Source organism: Belonocnema kinseyi, chromosome 8 (genome assembly GCF_010883055.1).
Source record: "Belonocnema kinseyi isolate 2016_QV_RU_SX_M_011 chromosome 8, B_treatae_v1, whole genome shotgun sequence".
Classification (NCBI taxonomy): Eukaryota; Metazoa; Arthropoda; class Insecta; order Hymenoptera; family Cynipidae; genus Belonocnema; species Belonocnema kinseyi.
In genome coordinates, this window is record NC_046664.1 from 89,200,076 (window position 1) to 89,217,837 (window position 17,762).

Here is a 17,762-nt window from a genome sequence, read left to right on the forward strand (position 1 = left end):
TTTTGAACTTTGAAGTGCTTGAAAAAACTACTTTGCGAAAAAGGGTACTCCACCACTTATCTTACTTCTTTCATAAATTTAAAGTTTAAATTCAGCACAACTCTATTTTAGAAAAGAATCAATAAGAAATATAAATATTCATTTATCTTAAATTAATCGTATTATATGTATATATAGATGCGTCCTTACTTTTCTAAAAATTATCAAAATAATTTTTTTTCAGCTCTCTAAATTTACACATAATGACAATTCTTCAAAATTCAACTGAACACTCTACTTTTTAATCAGGCCACCAAACAACTTATCTTATCTTATCTATAGAATTTCACATTTTAAAGAACATCTTTGCTCAAATCTATTAACCAATATGAAATATTAATTGACACACCGTTCAGTACAAGAGTTCAAGTTCTAAAGGTTTATCTCTTCTTTCATATTCAAAAATCTTAAACTCTTTTCACCAATCTCAAAAGATTTTCTACAGAAGGAACTGAATATCTGATTTCAACAGTCTTACAACTCGCCATTGAAAATTTAGTTTTGACCGAGACCTTGAATTCATGGAAGATATACCAGTCATAATTTTCGAAGGCTGATCATGAAACACATTATGCACGAACGCGGAATTTCTACTAATATTATACCAGTTTTCAAAGACTTCTTTCTATAAGTATAACCGCAAACTGATTTAAATAATACTAGAATGGGGATGGGTCATAAATAAAAAGTCGAACAATTAAAACGAATGAATTGGTCAATTTATTCATAGGTGGTTGGTCACTAAAAACCGATAACAATTTCAAATTTCCTTGACGGATGATGGGTAATTTGTAGCGAAGCTCTTATTTTAATTACTCCTCTTACTTTTACCACGCCTCCTACCGCCTCCGTCGATTGGCCAGCATGCTGATTCTTCCGATTGGAACTCGAGAAACATCCGTGAGGAAAATGAAGATAAGAGAGAATGGTCAGGGGAAAAAGTGACTAATAAATTGAAATTATTCTTGGGGCCAATCGTCGAAGCCGAAGCTACGCAAGAGGTTATATACTCTAAATATCAACTAGTTATCCTGAAAATACGATTCGCCGATTCGATTTGATTTGATCTATTTAGCAAAGTCACGATAGTAAAATATCATTCGTATACTACAGTTAAATAGATACTCTTCGTATAATAACAGTTGATAAGAAAATAAAGGTAAGCAACCGGAGCGAAAAGACGCCGACTTAGGCTATTAGATGAGTATCTTTTTTTTATCCACTACTTTTTTCCTCTTTTTCTCTACCATCTTTTTGTCAACTTCCTTAAACTGATTGTCAGCCTTCTAAACTATAAAAATTATTGTACCGACTGCATATACATATATGTTTTTTCTTTATTTACAAAAGTGAGCATCGGCACAACATATAACAGTAACCGTCACACCAGTCCCGTGCATGGTGTTAAAAATACTGATTTTCAGCGACACGTGTCGCCCAATACACTTTTTTCCTTTTCTTTAATAAGCAGTCAGCCAACCTTTGCGGCCGTTTTATAATCTACATAATAATGACTCAAAGCCGACAGCGACTCTCGGGTTTCAGGTCGTTTCAATCTGTAACTAACACTTTAACGTAAAAAACAAACAAACATCTTACTAGACATAATTAAACGTGAACAAGTAAACTACACTATATAACGGTTCTTCAATTGCGGCGATTCCGTCGACTCTACAGGAAAATATTGGCGATAGAATCTGATACATGGTAAATTTTCAAGAAAACTGTGGGATTTCGTGTCTTTTACTTATATGAAAATCTCTCAATGTTATAACTGAGAAATGGACTAGATAGAATAATGTTTAAAAAATTGTTTTTAATGAAACATAAACTCTCTATTATGAAGAATTAAATATTAAAACATTGTACGAAAATAAAGATAATGAGTATTTCATCAAGAGAATCGAGGTCCCACAATCTTGCTAGAGAACATATTTTTCTAAACTACATTGGCTAACATGTTATGAGCCCAGCGTTGATGAGCCCATAACCTGTTATATAATAATTATTTGCATATGGGACTCTTAAATTCGATCATGTTACTTCTAAGTAAGACACCGCAATGTATCTCACACCTGAGATTCTTACGAGGTGTGAATATAATTTGATTTTCACCAGATATCACCATATGGTGCTACAATGGGAATGATTAGTTTTCGTATCTGTGTGTGTGTGTATATGTGTGTGTTTTTGAGTATGTGTAAATAGCTAGGAGAATACATAACTCGAAATTATTAACGAATATTGATGATTGCCTGTTTTTTCAAGCCTATGGATACAGACTATTAATTGTAAACACCGGTTTTTAACAGGATAACGAAGACTGATTTGATGCGAATCGATCGAATTAAAGTTTAGTACAACTATTCCAACGCGAATTGAACACGTGGTACAACAAACTCGTCGAGTGACGAAAGAGGTAATTTACCTTAATGTCTCGTAATTGCATGTGCATATCTTGTCGTAACTCTTCTTATTTGCGCGAATAAAAGCTCTTTTAAAAAAACCAGAACACTGTGGATTTTGGCGAAATTGCGGAAGAACTATGGCACATCTCGAAAAATTACGGAACATAGTGGTAAACTTTCTCTACTTTCACTAATTTTCGAAAAGAAAGGGAGAGAGAACGGAAGAAGACATCGAGACTCAGTGCTTTAAATAATACATTTGAGATAAGAAAATTGTTTGCTTGTTTCATGTTTTATAAAACACTGACTACACTACTGCGCAAAAAGTTTATTATTATAGATTTCTTTATGAAGATTTAATCGTAAAGTCGTTCTTTGACCTCTTTTATATCAGTAATGTATATATTGAAATTTTCCGCTAACTTGAGAATTTTTCTCTTTAATTGGCACATTTGACAGTGTAGAGAAAGAGTCCTTGCCAGAAAGTCAGTCTGTTTCCACGCAATACACGAAGAAAGTCATCACAGAGAAAATAAACAAAAGAAAGATTTTTATAAAAGTGTTCCTACTAGCACCATTCTCTTGGACTGTAGCTACGACTTTATATTCTATCTTTGAGGAATCTTTGAGATTGTTGCAGGAATAAATTGAATTCAAATTTTCTTAAAATTGGCAAAGTGGAATGGATCTATATTTAATTTTGATAAATGCTGTTCTTTGCTTTAGAAAGATAGGTATATACAGAATAGAAGTGCAGCTCTCGTTGTTATGTTTTTTCATAAGTACATATTGCGAAGAGATAACAAAATCGGTTTATAGTTTTGCATAAAACTGCATTTTTTAAAAGGCACAAAGGTTGTCGCTTCGAGTGCAACCGTAACCTTCTTTCAACTCACAGAGTCTACTGGATTAAAAAAAAAATAATCTACTTGTTACCACGTAACGAACTTCATTTTGCAATGTAGTATTAATTTGATTTCTCAGATCATAATCCACTACGTGGCAAAAACGCAGTACTGTTTAATATAGTGATTTAGGAGGAAAAGTTTTCATCAGTGCGATACGCAAAATTCCTTGCAACTCATCGCATCTGTATCATTCGCTGCCTTTAAACACACATCCTGTGACGTCGAGAACGTGCGACTTTCGCCAAGTTCTATTCACGAACATTTCTCTCTCCCTTTCCATTTATAGCTACATCCGATTTCGGATCAACAATTTTAACGATAATTGATAAACAAGCGACCCTGCCAAAATAGATTATCGAAATCCTGATCTCAAATCGTTGCATTTATTCGAAGAGGAGATAAGTTATGTGTTGAAGAGGAGATTGTCCCACGCCAGAAGCTTCAAACAACCGTAACTTCGGTCTAAGCCGACAGTTACGTAGAAGCCTGCGATGAATGATCTGGTTGGTAGTATCTAAGTCCATTTATCTGTAAAAACAAAGAATTATTTACTAGATTTGTGGCATATTTTATCTGGGATATTTGAAAGATTCTTTACAAGGCAGACAGAAAAACTACACGATCAAAGTGCTTTTTTCTATAATAAGTAGAGAAGTACTGAATTTGCATTCAGTAAATACAGAATAATGCAAATGTGTTCATAAAAGGAATAATATTTAAGCACTCTAATCATTTATTCAAAAGGTACACTCAGATTACTTCTCGTGAAACAGGACACGGGTAGGAAAATTCTCTTTTTGCCTTGGCAGATACGATACTGTCTATGACAAATTGATGGTTTCAGACATTTCTCGAAAGACACTGGAAAAATGGTTAGTTGAGCCAACTATTCAGTTTGTAAAATATGGTACTGGCATTTTATTATTTGAAACAACTATTTACTTAGTTTCTGTTACTAACTAAATAGTCACTGAAACTAATGGAATTGTTCTGCCAACTAATAAAATAGCACTGTCAACAAATAAAATAGCAGTACCATATCTTACTCACTAAATAGTTGGCTCAACTAACCATTTTTATCAGTGTACCGTTATTATTTCAGACTATATTAGATTTTGAATAAAGTAAGCATTATTTAAGGTAATTTTAAGGGTAATTTATGGTAACTTACCATAAATTTGCGGAAAATTCAATTTAAAAATGTCTATAAATTTCCGGAAATTTATGCAAATGTTTGGTCATTTATGATAATTTTACAGGTAAATACGGTAACTTATTATAATTAACCAAAATTCAATTTTAAGCATTTTTATAAATTTCCGAAGAAGTTCAGAAGAAGAATTTGATTATTAATAAATTTGCTATGAAGGCCTAATTTCATAGATTACAAAACAGTAAGTTTTTAAAATGTCAGCTCCACTAAAACTTAGCTAAAACTTAAAGAGATTCAATATTATAATAAATTTTAAAATTTACAAAATTCCAGTTTTGTGGATGTGGACTAGTTATCGAATTATAAAAACAAGGAAAATATGCACTTCGTTAAATCTCTAGGAAGGAATTATAAATGGGATTTAGAGAAAAATAGTTTAATCTATCTAAAACATTACGATGATAAATATACCTAATTTAACTCTAGAAAATCACAAATTGGAATTTATAGGGAAAAATTTTATTTTCCGACTTCTTCTGGACTATTTATAAAATTTATCAAATAAATAGTCTGGAAACCGTAGAAAAAATGATTGTTTCCTTATAAATTCCCGTTTAATCTGTATTTATTTACATAAATTTAGTCATTTGAGATTTTTTGCTTTAGATTAATTTTAAACAAGAAAATCTTCACGAAACAAATTATTAATATTTAAAATTCAACTAATACGCATCGCTTTTTACATATATTGCTTATTTCTAGCCTATTTTCAACGTTAATAATATTTATAGAACAAAATAAGCTATCAATGGTGAATATTTAATGAAAATTAGGATTTGTTTCCAAAGCAGAAGAAAAGTTAAAAATCCTGAATAAAAAAGATTACATAAACCATTTTATTCTAAATATTACTTACATTTAATTGTTTAAACTGGTTACATTTGATTATATTTTACTTAATTTATCCAAACTTTTCAAGATTATTGTATGCTGTGTTCAACAACTAGTAAACATCTTTAAATTGTGAATTTTTGTGAATTCTAATACTTAAAATTATTTTAATTGTTGGATTCCAGGTGCTTAGCATTTAAGGTATTTCGCATGGTGAAAAAATTTCAAAAAATGTTTAATTTTAAATACTTCAATGTTAAGTTTTGCCGTGTTTAATGTTTCAATTTCACATCATGAACTTAGTTAATTGAATTATTTTCAACACTAAAATATTAAATATTCTGAACAAATTTCCCTAAATAAATTCACAACTGTTCAATTTAGAAATCTTTCATTTCCAAATTATTCAAATGTTCTTTTTTACACTTTACTATTTAAACTTTGAATTTTTCAATTTTAAATGATATAATCTTAAATAAATTTTCTGCACAGCAATTTAATAATGCAGGCATACATAAAATTACAAACATTATCTTCCCTTAGGATTTAGATTTGACAAACACAAAAAATTTGTTTTGGGTATTTTTGCAATCAAAAATTATGAGAAAAGCATTATTGAAATTCATCATACAAAAAATTTACCAATTTTCAAATATGCCTGCCATGAATCAAAATTAATTGGTCAGTTATTTTTCAATGTTTTTTATTAGGATTAAAAAAATATATAGAAATAAGAAAAGTTGAGAGAGAAAAGAAGGCGCGATATTTGTAGGATGCCATCTTTACTTGGTTGTATTTAAATATAAACATTTTTTTTTCGAAGAATTTCGTAGTTAAAAATATTGTTTTTCTGTTATAATTGAGGCGCATACTAAAAAAATAATAGCTTACCGTCATGTCATACTCGGTTATGTATGCAGGAATTTCGAGTTGATCCGGAGACATGACTTCGTAAAGATACTCCACACCAGGTAGACTGTGAACTTTCTGCTTTATCGCCGGCGCCATAAACGTTGTGAACCACCACGTCATCATCTGAAAATATAGAGAATGTACATTTATTTTAAAACAAGATATATCTATTCTTGGTATGCGACTAAAATTATCAGATCGCTATATCGTGTTGGACATATGCGAATTGCTAATTCAGAAATAGATGTATCATAATTTACGTTCAAATTAAATAATTGCTTGCTATTATAGCAAAATGAATAGTACACATATATCAGACGCAACCTTCAAACGAGAACTTTAATTAACAGTTGTATATTCGTAACCTTTCCTATTAGTTAAAAATGTAAGTCGACACTAAAAATACAATTTTTTTATCTGGAGAATTTCATGAAATGCATATAAAGAAGTCGATTGGTTTGCTCGTTCTTCGTTTATAAATGGATAATGAATTATAAAATAAACTCAAGACCTGAGCCACTTTAGAGCAATGAGGAAGTGATCGAGAGGAAGTGGTATTTGTTTGCAAAAAACGGATGTGATGTTGAAAGTGCATCCTGCTTACTCAGCACTCGAGTTTGGCTGAACTTCATCGAGATCGTTAGCAGGTAATGAGTTTTAATAAAGCAGTGAAGTAATTTGTTAAGATCCTTCAACCTTAGAAAAAATTATATCTCTTTAACATGGCACTTTTTCCTCTTGATAAAATAATCTCTCAATTGATGTAAATTAAAATATAACGTTCTCAATGAAGAAGTAAAATAACCTGACAGATATATCAAGTCTTGAGCTTTATGTAAGCTATATTCGTAAAATGCTATGAAGGTTAAGAAATGAAAAACCTGCTGAAACTGTATACAATTTTGTAACCAGTACTACCAGTAACTTGATGCAGAAAAGTCGTTACGGAAGCTGAACAAAAACAAGCCACAAGAAGTCCAAATTTAGATTGAGTTTAATTACCCAACTTGCGGGATTAAATTAAATCTCTTAATTTATTTTATTTTATCTTCTATTTCGAGTACTAACCTTAGTCCAGAAGGTAGGGTGTACGATGTAGAAATGCTTTAAGTTCTTCTTGTACCTACAAAGAAATTTCAAATTAATATTGGCATTATGTACATTGGCACTATTTAAAAACGACACAGGTATAAGGAAAGTCAAAATATTGCGTAACATCCTTTATAGAAACCTTTCTTAATTTGCATAATTAGTGCAAAGTTGTGCAGTTTCGAATACCACAAATAAAAAATCTTTTAGTTTTAATAATTTTCAATTTTTTGTTTTTGAATTTCTTAAGACAGAATTTATGAAATGTTTTTAATGGTACGTAGTATTTGAACGCATCCAGAAGCTAATGCTAAAATTAATTTTTTTATCTGGTTTGTTATATAAGAATGCAATACGTAATTAAGCAGATTTCTTTATTCAAAGTATAAACATAACGAAGATTGAGGAAATTAACATTTTAGAACTAGTCGCGATTTATCTTCAATTTTACTTACTTGTAGGGAAGTACATTGTAGACTTCTCTGAGCCAACTGAAGCTAGGGTAGTTGTTGTTAGTAGTGAGAGTGTGAAAGTAGGCAATCACGTAGTCTCCCTTCACGATAGGATCCAGAAGCTGAATCAGGTATAACAATGCCTGAAAGCAAAATTTCAAATTAGTATTGAGAACTTGTTTTAAGACCTGCAAAATCGCTTTGAAAGCTAACATGTACGTTCCATTATGCATTGATATAGCCTGAGGCCATTGATGTCCATCAAACAGTCAAGTGTAACTTGACTCACAGAATGACTTTAATTTATTGGATTAGAAGAAGATTGCAGAATACTTTATCGGATTTCTTTTCATAATGTCTACAAAAAAAGGATTTGAATGTATGCTTGGAAATGTACAGCAATACGTCTATTTGAGACATTCTTAGACGATAAAAACAACATTATTCAAGATGTTTCTGCCAGCCTTTGCACCTTTGGGGAAAAAATCAATTCTTTGATTAGAAATCATAATGAGTTTATTCAGTGTTCAATTTAATATAAAGATGTTTTCTTTGCGAAGAAACAAATGAAAAGATATATAAAAAATAGTTCAATTAACTGGTGAGAAAATACAAAGGTCAAAATACAAAATCAGGTTTTTACGATGTCGTCTGTCTGTCCGTCCGTCCGTAAACACGATAACTCTCGAAAAAATGAACGGATCAAATCCATCTTTGGCACACCTTTTTTAGGTCCCAGAAGAAAAGACAAGTTCGTTAACCAACCATTTTAAATTACAATTCAAAAAGTGAGCGCATTTTGAAAATTGTTGAGAACACTTTTTTTCTGAATTTGGAAATTCTATGTGCGGATGTTTATAATATTAAACGGGCCAAAAAATTGATCCTAATGACTTTTTTAGTCAAAAAGAAATTTTTTTCGAGTAATAGCATTTAAAAATTTTGTTTAATCAACCGAATTTCAAAATTTTAAGCCAAACAACGCACGATATGAAAAAAAGTCAAGAGAGGCAAAACATTGATTTTTAAAATCTCTACACGACTGTCATAACAAACTTTTGGATTTTCTTGGAAAATCGAAAATTCACATTCTGATTGCACAAAAAATAATGAAAAATCAAGAATTCCATTTTGTGCTCAAACTATGCAGGATACGAAAAAAGGTGAATCAACAAGAATTGTTACGCCAAAAAAGATCTACTTCCGTATTTATATGCTTCTTCATATTCTGAATTGTCTACTTAATTAAGTATAGTCAAATGTAAGGTTTCTCAAAGTTCTGTAGGCTTTGAGCTACACATTCTCATCGTGACACTGGCGCTGCGCGTTCGATTTCCGACAGACATTTGCAATCAGGTTTTGTTGAATTTTTTCTCGTAACTTTCATCGTTTTTCCACACATTTTTTTATTTTATTTTTTCAGATGTTATTTTTCACGAATAAAACAAAAAAATGGCTGGTTAACGAACTCGTCCTTTCTTTTAGGACCTTAAAAAATTGTGCCAAAGATGGATTTGATCCGTTCATTTTTTCGAGAGTTATCGTGTTTACGGACGGATGGACGGCCGGACAGACAGATAGACGCCATCGTAAAAACCTGATTGTCGGATTCAGGGAATCTCGAAACGTGGAGATCTGTTGAAAACCTGTGATGTCAAATTTCCAACAATTCTAATACTTTCTCAATCATAAATGATGAGAATGCAAAAAAGATTGAACAAAACCTGTTTACAAATGTCTGTCGGAAATCGAGCGCGCAGCGCGAATGGCGCGATGAAAATGTGTACCTCAAAGCCTACAAAGCTTTGAGAAAATTAATATTTTACTATACTTAATTAAGTTGACAATTCAAAATATGAAGACGCATACAAATACTACCATCTAAAAGAGATGTTTATAATTAAGTTTTATTTAAGCAATCCAAATGCAAAGAATAAATATTCGAGCGCGAAGCGCGAGACTCAACCGACGCGCGCCGCAGGCGCGCTTAAGCTTGGAATCCACGCGCTTAGCGCGCGAAGAGGAATTTGCCTGCAATGCGGGCATATTTTTATTTAATAATTTAATCAAATATTTTTAATTAATAAAGAAGACTTCTTGGCATAAAAACAAATTTTTAAAGGTGGGAATATTGAATATTCTAAAATTGATTCTTGATGTGATGTATGATAAATGAAAATTTATTGATACTCTTTCTGAGAAATGATTGGAGATATGAAATTTTTCTTAAGCATAAAAAAGTATAATAACAAATAATGTCCCATCCCTAAATAATGTTACAGGTTGGGGGTCCCCAATTAATAATTTAACAGGTCCGTAATTCTAGAATAATATTAAGGTTCAGTAATTAAAATGAAACATTGTAATAACGTTATAACGACTTCAATATCGATAAATTATCCGGAAAATAAAAGATATTCAATAATGGAAGGTGTGTACTAATAATTAAAAAACACGAGCACAAATAACGCGCTGCCTGAAATTATTACATGTTTCTTAATACAGTGAAACTCTTCAATAGCCCTCCCTTCTATAGCCCTTTCGCGAATTGACGCTGAGCCGCATGTCGGTGTAACAGGAGCTGCGCGAGTTGCGCGGGATATGGGGCTGTCACTCAAGCAAGTTCTCAAGCATGAACAAACAAAAGCGGAGCGGGCTATAATGAGTTAGTTCCCGCCACCGTCAGCTCCAAAGTCGGCGCTATAGAAGAGTTTCACTGTATTTAGTGGCTCTCAGTCAAAGAAACGTTTTTTTGATTTAGAGAAATATCTCTTAATTTAAAGGAATTACTTTGGTTTAACGGAATGCCTTTCTGCTTCAATACAAGTTTTTTCTCAATATAAAATGATTTTCTTCATTTTGAAGTGTTTTAAGGTTAAATTAATAAGAATTATGTGAAATAAAGGGCTTCTTTTATTTAAAACAAAAGTTCTTCTGCTTTATTCGAGAATTCTGAGTCTTTCAGACATTTTCCGCATTCGATACTAACCTATTTTGAAGATATAGTATAGTTTGATTTTTTTATCTTTTTGAAATTGTTTTGTATTAAAGATTGTCAATTAAAGGAGCATATGTTCTTAATGCGTATGTATAGTTTAGAAAAATGTAATTTTTTAAGAGTTAAATTTTCATGATTTACAATTAACAACTCTTCCATTTTACAGAAGTATGAATCAGAACTCCTTAATTTTGATGATTTTAAAGAATTAAAGTCAAGAGCTTTTAATTACAAATCTTCCAAATTGGAAAAGTTTTATGCGTATATTATCATAATTGCAAAACTTAGAATTTGCATTATTTTTATTTAAAAATTTACCATGGTAAATTCTTTAATTTTGAAAATTATCCATTTTTCGATATTCATATTTGAAAGGCATGTAATTTCGAAAGTTTACCATTCTGGTGATTTGAAATTTGAAAATTGTTCAGTTTTAACGATTTGCTACTCTCACTTCTCTTTTTTTAAGTTTAAAATTCAAGATTCATTAATTTGTGATACTTAGAGCTTAAAATGATGTCATTTTTGACGCTCTTATTTCTAATATGCAGTTCAATTTTCAAGATTTTCAATGAAAAATTCTTCAAGTTTTAAGATTTTTAATTGATGACTGTTGAATAATTAATTTTTATAATAGAAAATGATTGAATTTTGAATCCTTTTTTAATATACTTCAATTTTGTTTGTGCGCGCGTGCGTGCGCGTGTGTGTGTGTGAGTGTGTGGCATGTTTCACTGTATAAAAAAGGGAACGACAATTCAGGTATCTCAGGTAGTAAGTAATTGTATTTAAGAAGACATGGTTGAAAATATCTTTAAAAAACTACGTAACATAGGCGAAGGTGGAACTACAAACCATTTTATTACAACTTGTTACATAGGGTGGGGGGGGGGGGGGAAGAAATTGGCCAAAAATATGTTACGTAATTTATGGATGGCCCGTAGCTGATACAAAGTTCTTTCATGTGATTGGTATGTCTAACATTTACTAAAATATAAATTTTGGAAAACTTACAATGTGATGTAATACTCTTGTCATCAAATAAATTGTCCATAAAACCATGTATTATAAAAAGCAAAACCTGATAAAAATAGAGCTTATAACTTGTATTTATTTTAGCTTACTCGCCTTATTTCCATATAATATAGCTGTGTTCTAATTTTCGAATCAATCAGTAAGATATAAACTTTCACAATTTAATAAAATGCGATCAAGCTTATTTAATTAAAAGTTTTTAGACATACATGCATATGTATCTTTTTTTTTCACCAACAGAAATATGTTTTTTATTAATGTTACGTAAATCAATCTATAAAACGGACGTTAGCAACTGAAACATCTTTCCCCATTCTCAGCATCAGGTATGTAACATTACTGGCAACAATTACAAAAAGTAATCAACTGGATTAGCTTAGTTTCATTTTCTAAGTCCGAATCGATTTTGTTCTCAACATTTAAAAACTACTGCGTATCAAGAAAGTTCTGAACATAGTGAATTCTATATCGAAATCAGTGATTAAAATTGTTCAAGATTTCAAACCGTGAAAATTGACTGAAATTTCAGTCCATTAACACAGATTCCACATAAGAAAGGCAACCAGAATTTTTAGTAAATTCAGTCAACAAGGTCCCTAAAATATCAATGACATTTCACTGAATGAGATCGTCAAAATTGAGTGAAATTTCACTAGTTACTAAATTTTAACATTTGAAAAATAAAAAAATGGCGTCTTTAGAACTCATTTTTTAATTTGCTAACAAGGAAGAAATTTTGCGGTTTTCCACTTCCCAAGAAGCTTCTTCGAAAATTAAAATAGCAAAAGGGCCAACCTTGAGTTACTGACATATACAATGCTCGACCAGAGTCTATTTCCAGCCGTGTTAAAATCGATCTCTCTCAAACCAGCGCGCCTATCTTACTACGGGCGAGACGTGTATGTGTATGTATACGAGTCACGGAAAAACCCATTCGATTTTACTTACTGAGGGGGTATCTTTCCATGCCATCACCCTCAAAATCATACCCTCACGTCATACGAAGCATCGATCGCCCACGATTGGTTAAATCGTCCGATACGTATTTCAACCCCACATTTATTTCTAAGGTTAAACATAGACCAGGGAAAGAAGAATATATTTTTACCTTAAAAGTGTCTGTTCCACAAATACAATTCCATTATTTTTGGATCGAATTACAATTGAAATTGAATTACTTTCCCTCGAATTTTTCCGTGAATCGAAAATGTTACGAGTGCAAACTTCCTTGAGGAAGTCTAGTTTCAGAAAATGCGGTAAGAGTGACTTCTTTCATCAAATAAAAAGTAAAAAAAGCTTTTTTTAATAATGTAAAATATTAATAGATCCAAAACATGATCTCTCATTTTAAAATATATATTTTACTTGAAAAAGACTGGACTTAATTGCCTATCAGAAAGTGTCTGCACGTAGCGAAATTATGCTGCAAATAGCCAAATTCGTAGTTTTGACTCATTCGTCACAAAAATTGTTATCTTCTAGAACAAATATCTTTTTATAATTTTGTAAGCTCAAATAAGAAGTTAGCTGTATTAAAAAACATTAAAGTTGAAAAAATAAATAAACTTTATTTTTACTTTAGGTTTTTTTATCTGGTATTAAGGGGTTGAATCACTGTAGAGCACGAAAAAATAGGCATATTTCGGGAATTTTTGTTGGCTCAATAAACAGATCAATCGAAAATTTGAAAAATGGGATTTATAATACCAATGATAAACTAAGAAGGATATATGTATTTTTTAAATGCGTTCATGACAAAATGGCAGGTGCGCACAGCAGCAAGAGACGTACGTAAGATTTTTTCAATATATTGATTTTTCACGAGACGGTGCACTTTTGAAAAAAAGGTTTAGAATTTCATGAAAAAATTGTTACAAAATTGTTTATAAAAAAAACTATACAATATAATATATATAATCTTGAGTTTAAAAATAAATAAAATAAAATAACAATCTTGAATTTAATCATATTTTTTAAATTGTGAATTTGGAATTCGGTGCATTTTTTCAAAAAATGTACTATACAATCAAACTGTATACGGCAAACAATGTAGGCATACTAAAAAAATGTTTCCTAATCTCTTCCAGCATTCTAAAAAGTTGCCGTCATCTGCTTATTTCCTATATTATTCAATATACGATGTTTCAAAAATACAAAAAATGTATGAGTTTCTATTTTAAAAAATCTCAACTTCTGCCAAAGTATATGTGCAGAAATTCATACATTTTTTGTATTATTGAAACATCGTATATTGAATAATATAGGAAATAAGGAGATGACTGCAACTTTTTAAGAACGCTGGAAAAGATTAGGAAACATTTGTTTAGTATGCCTACATTGTTCGCCGTATACAGTTTGATTGTATAATACATTTTTTTCGAAAAAATGGACCGAATTCCAAATTCACAATTTAAAAAATATGATTTAACTGAAGATTTTCGTAGAGAGTAAATGATAATTCGATCTCGGATCGATTCGAATTGCACACGTAGATTAAAAATAATAAAAGGTTGATTCAATCTTTTCTAATCAAGTTCGATTCGAGCTCGGATTCATTCGGATTGCAAAAATAAATTGAAAAGGATTGAAATATGGGTCAGATTAAACTTGCTGTTGGTCTACGGATTAGAAAAGAATAAAAAATGTCATTGGGTGAATGAAGATTAATTCGGACTTGACTGAATGCATATGGTAATTAATTCCCGACTGGGCTATTCTTGTCGAAATTTTGCTACGCGTAACACGGCTTTCATCAAAATTTCAATAAAGATTTTACTCAACATTAAAGTGAAGTTTTTTTGCACTAAAGCAAATTTTTAACAAAATATATATGGAGAAACTGCAAAACACTAGATAATGTTTATTTCGAAACTATTTCGTTATATACATATGTTTTATACCAAAACCTAAGAATGGCTCTCTTCGACGAAGAGGGTGTGGATCTCCAAACTGTAAGGGTACGTGGGTTAGCGTTCGCAGATGATAAGGTTGTTATGAAAGAATCTATCGAAGACATACAAAGAATGTTGAATAAACTAGATGCAAGCATGAAGAGCATGGGCCTCAAAATTAACGCAAATAAAACAAAAACTATAGTGTTCGAAGGAAAGAATGAGAAAACACTATGCAATATTTTATTAAATGATGAGAGAATTGAACAAGTTGATAAGTTCGTATACCTTGGTAGCTTATTTACTAGGGACAGGAAGATAGATGAGGAATTAGATAGACGAATAAATAAAGGTAAGAAGGTTATTGGTAGAACAGGTTCCCTTATCAGAAATAAAAATATATCAAATAAAGCTAAAATGGCAATACATAATTCCATATTTGTACCGACAGTACTATACGGTAGCGCGACATGGACTTATCAAGAAAAAGATAAGAGTAAAATGAACGCAATTGACATGAGATTCATGCGCATAATATGCGGGAAAACCCTGATGGACAAAGTAAGTAACGAGACAATTCTAAAAGCATGTGGTGCAGAAGAGACGCTAGTAGACACATGGGAAAGAAATCAGTTAAGATGGTTCGGACATGCTGAGAGAATGCCAAACGAACGACTAACGAAACAAGTGTATTAAGGTAAAGTAAATGGCAGCGTGCCCAGAGGTAGACCGCGGAAAGAATGGTTAGAATGTGTGAATGAGACCCTAGTTAGAAGAGACATAAGAAGTCGCAGAAACACGAGAGCCTGTATGAAAAAATCCATGGACATAAAAGAAGCTAGAGAAGTATGCCAGGACAGGAAAATATGGCAGCAAATAGTTAATAAAAAAAGTGCCAGTAGAGTGAATGACGCCTGAAACAAAAGACATTGGCCACTAATGGACCCAAGTGGGGAACCTTACATAACGACTTCGTGAGGTTCTTCGCTTGGGGTGATGGCTAGAGAGATTGATCAGCAACCTGGGTTGGAGCAGTGTTGCGGAACGAACGTGTTATTTACTTAAATTGCACGAGAATTCTGGATCAATCTGAAAAATCTCTATCCCTTCCATACACTACTCCTTTCCCCTACCGAGTGAGTCACGCCTACACCGAAAGGGAAATGGCATTCTTAGTAGCTGAATCACTGATTATGTGAATGAAAATTGTCTTTGCCAAGATAAAAATATTTTTCGCTTATTTTCAACTTGACCATTACACTATTGTGAATCGTATTATCCAAGTATCCAAAAGTTACTGTGTAGCTTTAAACCCGTTTCTTAATTTCATACTTTTTATAAGTTGAAAATAACTTCGGCGTAGCCGAGGATCCACTCTGACACCAGAGGAATCTTTGCGAAGATTGCATTTGATTTCATATGAGTTCATTTTGAATTTCATAGGATTTCATACAATTGCTGCTTTCTTGTACTCCAACTGTGATTTTAATAGTGACATGACACTAATTTCAATGAACACTCTTTGAACTTCCATGGGCTGCTGCGACTCCCATCCAGACCGTCAGACTCGCACTGACAATCACCAGCTAACTTTACTTCTTTGACTGCTGAGGGAAAACAAGGGACCAAATACATGGAATTCGGTCCATTTTTTCCCTATTTTGCCAATATCTTTGTAAAAACTAATTTTATGTATATAAATGTGTTTGAAAAATAGTTTTTATTTTTTAATTACAATTTAATGAAATAATATAATGATAATAATTATTATTCCTTACTAAGATATTTCTGGAATAAAGTTTTGTTCCATGTATTTGGACCATTGTTTCCCCCCAGTTTTCACCGAAGTGAAGTTAGCTAATGGTTTAAGTACCAATACCTAATTAATAATTTAATTTTTAGACAGTATAGAACCAACTTTATATCAACAACATGTTATGAAATAGTATATTGCCTCAATAGTGTTAGACACGTCTTTATGCGGAGATCAATCTTTGCATGGCCAGTAGTAAAACTCTGGTCGGCCATGGTTTTTCAAGTCATCTTGCGAACATTGATCTCCACGTGAAGACTTGTGTCACACCGAGAGTGATGTGCGATGTTTTATTTGAAATCAGAATGTTGTGAGACTGCGTAACCGTCTGAAAAGTGAGTCGTCAAAACATATGACTGACGCGGCAGTCATCTGCTCGGACTGTTATTGGTAATAGCGTATGGCTCGAAATTTTAAACCTGGTTTGATCCGAGATAGAATGCATTCTAGTGTCATTATTTTTTTAAACAGTGCAGTTAGAGAAACCATTGTGCATTATTCAGTGACCGTTTGTGGAGCTATGTGTGACACTTGTCGGTAACAGAAACATAAACAGTGAGGGCTGCCTGACTCGTTTCCAATTACTACCGAAGAGGTGAAAAAAGTATTAAGAGGGATGAAGAACTATTCCGCACCGGGACTATATTGTATCAAAACCTTCTGGTGGAAGAAGTTTTCTTCAACCCATCAGCATTTGGCCCGTATTTTCACCTCATATTTGAAGTCGGAAGAGCCGATTCCAGAGTGGTTGGTGGAAGGGCGCACAATACTCCTACCGAAAATAGGCAACTTAGCTGACCCGAAGAACTACAGGCCAATAACTTGTCTGAAAATACTTTATAAGATATTCACAGCTATCCTAAATGATAGCATTGTTCGGGCAATTGAACCTGTGTGGCAAGAAATGTATGAACAACGAGGCTCAAAGAAAGGCGTAGCCGGATGTCGGGAGAACCTGCTCATCGATAGATGTGTCTGCAAAGATGCAGCATTCTACCAGCGTGACCTATCGATAGCCTGGATTGATTATCGGAAAGCTTTCGATTCGACCTCCCATAGACTTATCATCTGTCTTTTGCCTTACATTATTGCCACTATCTCTAGCACTTCGCCATTCCGACGGGTACTTGTGCGGCAAACCTGCAGATCGAAAGTACAAGGTCACTCATGTAT

The 17,762-nt window shown here is 32.3% G+C and overlaps 1 protein-coding gene across 1 annotated transcript in view; it reads right to left on the reverse strand.

Annotated features, from left to right (window-relative positions):
- Positions 1–736: 736 nt before the first annotated feature.
- LOC117179125 (protein GDAP2 homolog) overlaps positions 737–17,762 on the reverse strand; it is an 83,516-nt gene continuing 66,490 nt past the window's right edge. Inside the window, exons 9-12 of the mRNA XM_033370794.1 lie at positions 7,856–7,995; positions 7,380–7,434; positions 6,291–6,434; positions 737–3,883 (exon numbers count right to left, since the gene is read on the reverse strand). Of these exons, the coding sequence (XP_033226685.1) occupies positions 3,830–3,883; positions 6,291–6,434; positions 7,380–7,434; positions 7,856–7,995 (393 nt within the window). The 3' untranslated portion in view covers positions 737–3,829. The remainder of the gene's footprint in view (positions 3,884–6,290; positions 6,435–7,379; positions 7,435–7,855; positions 7,996–17,762) is intronic.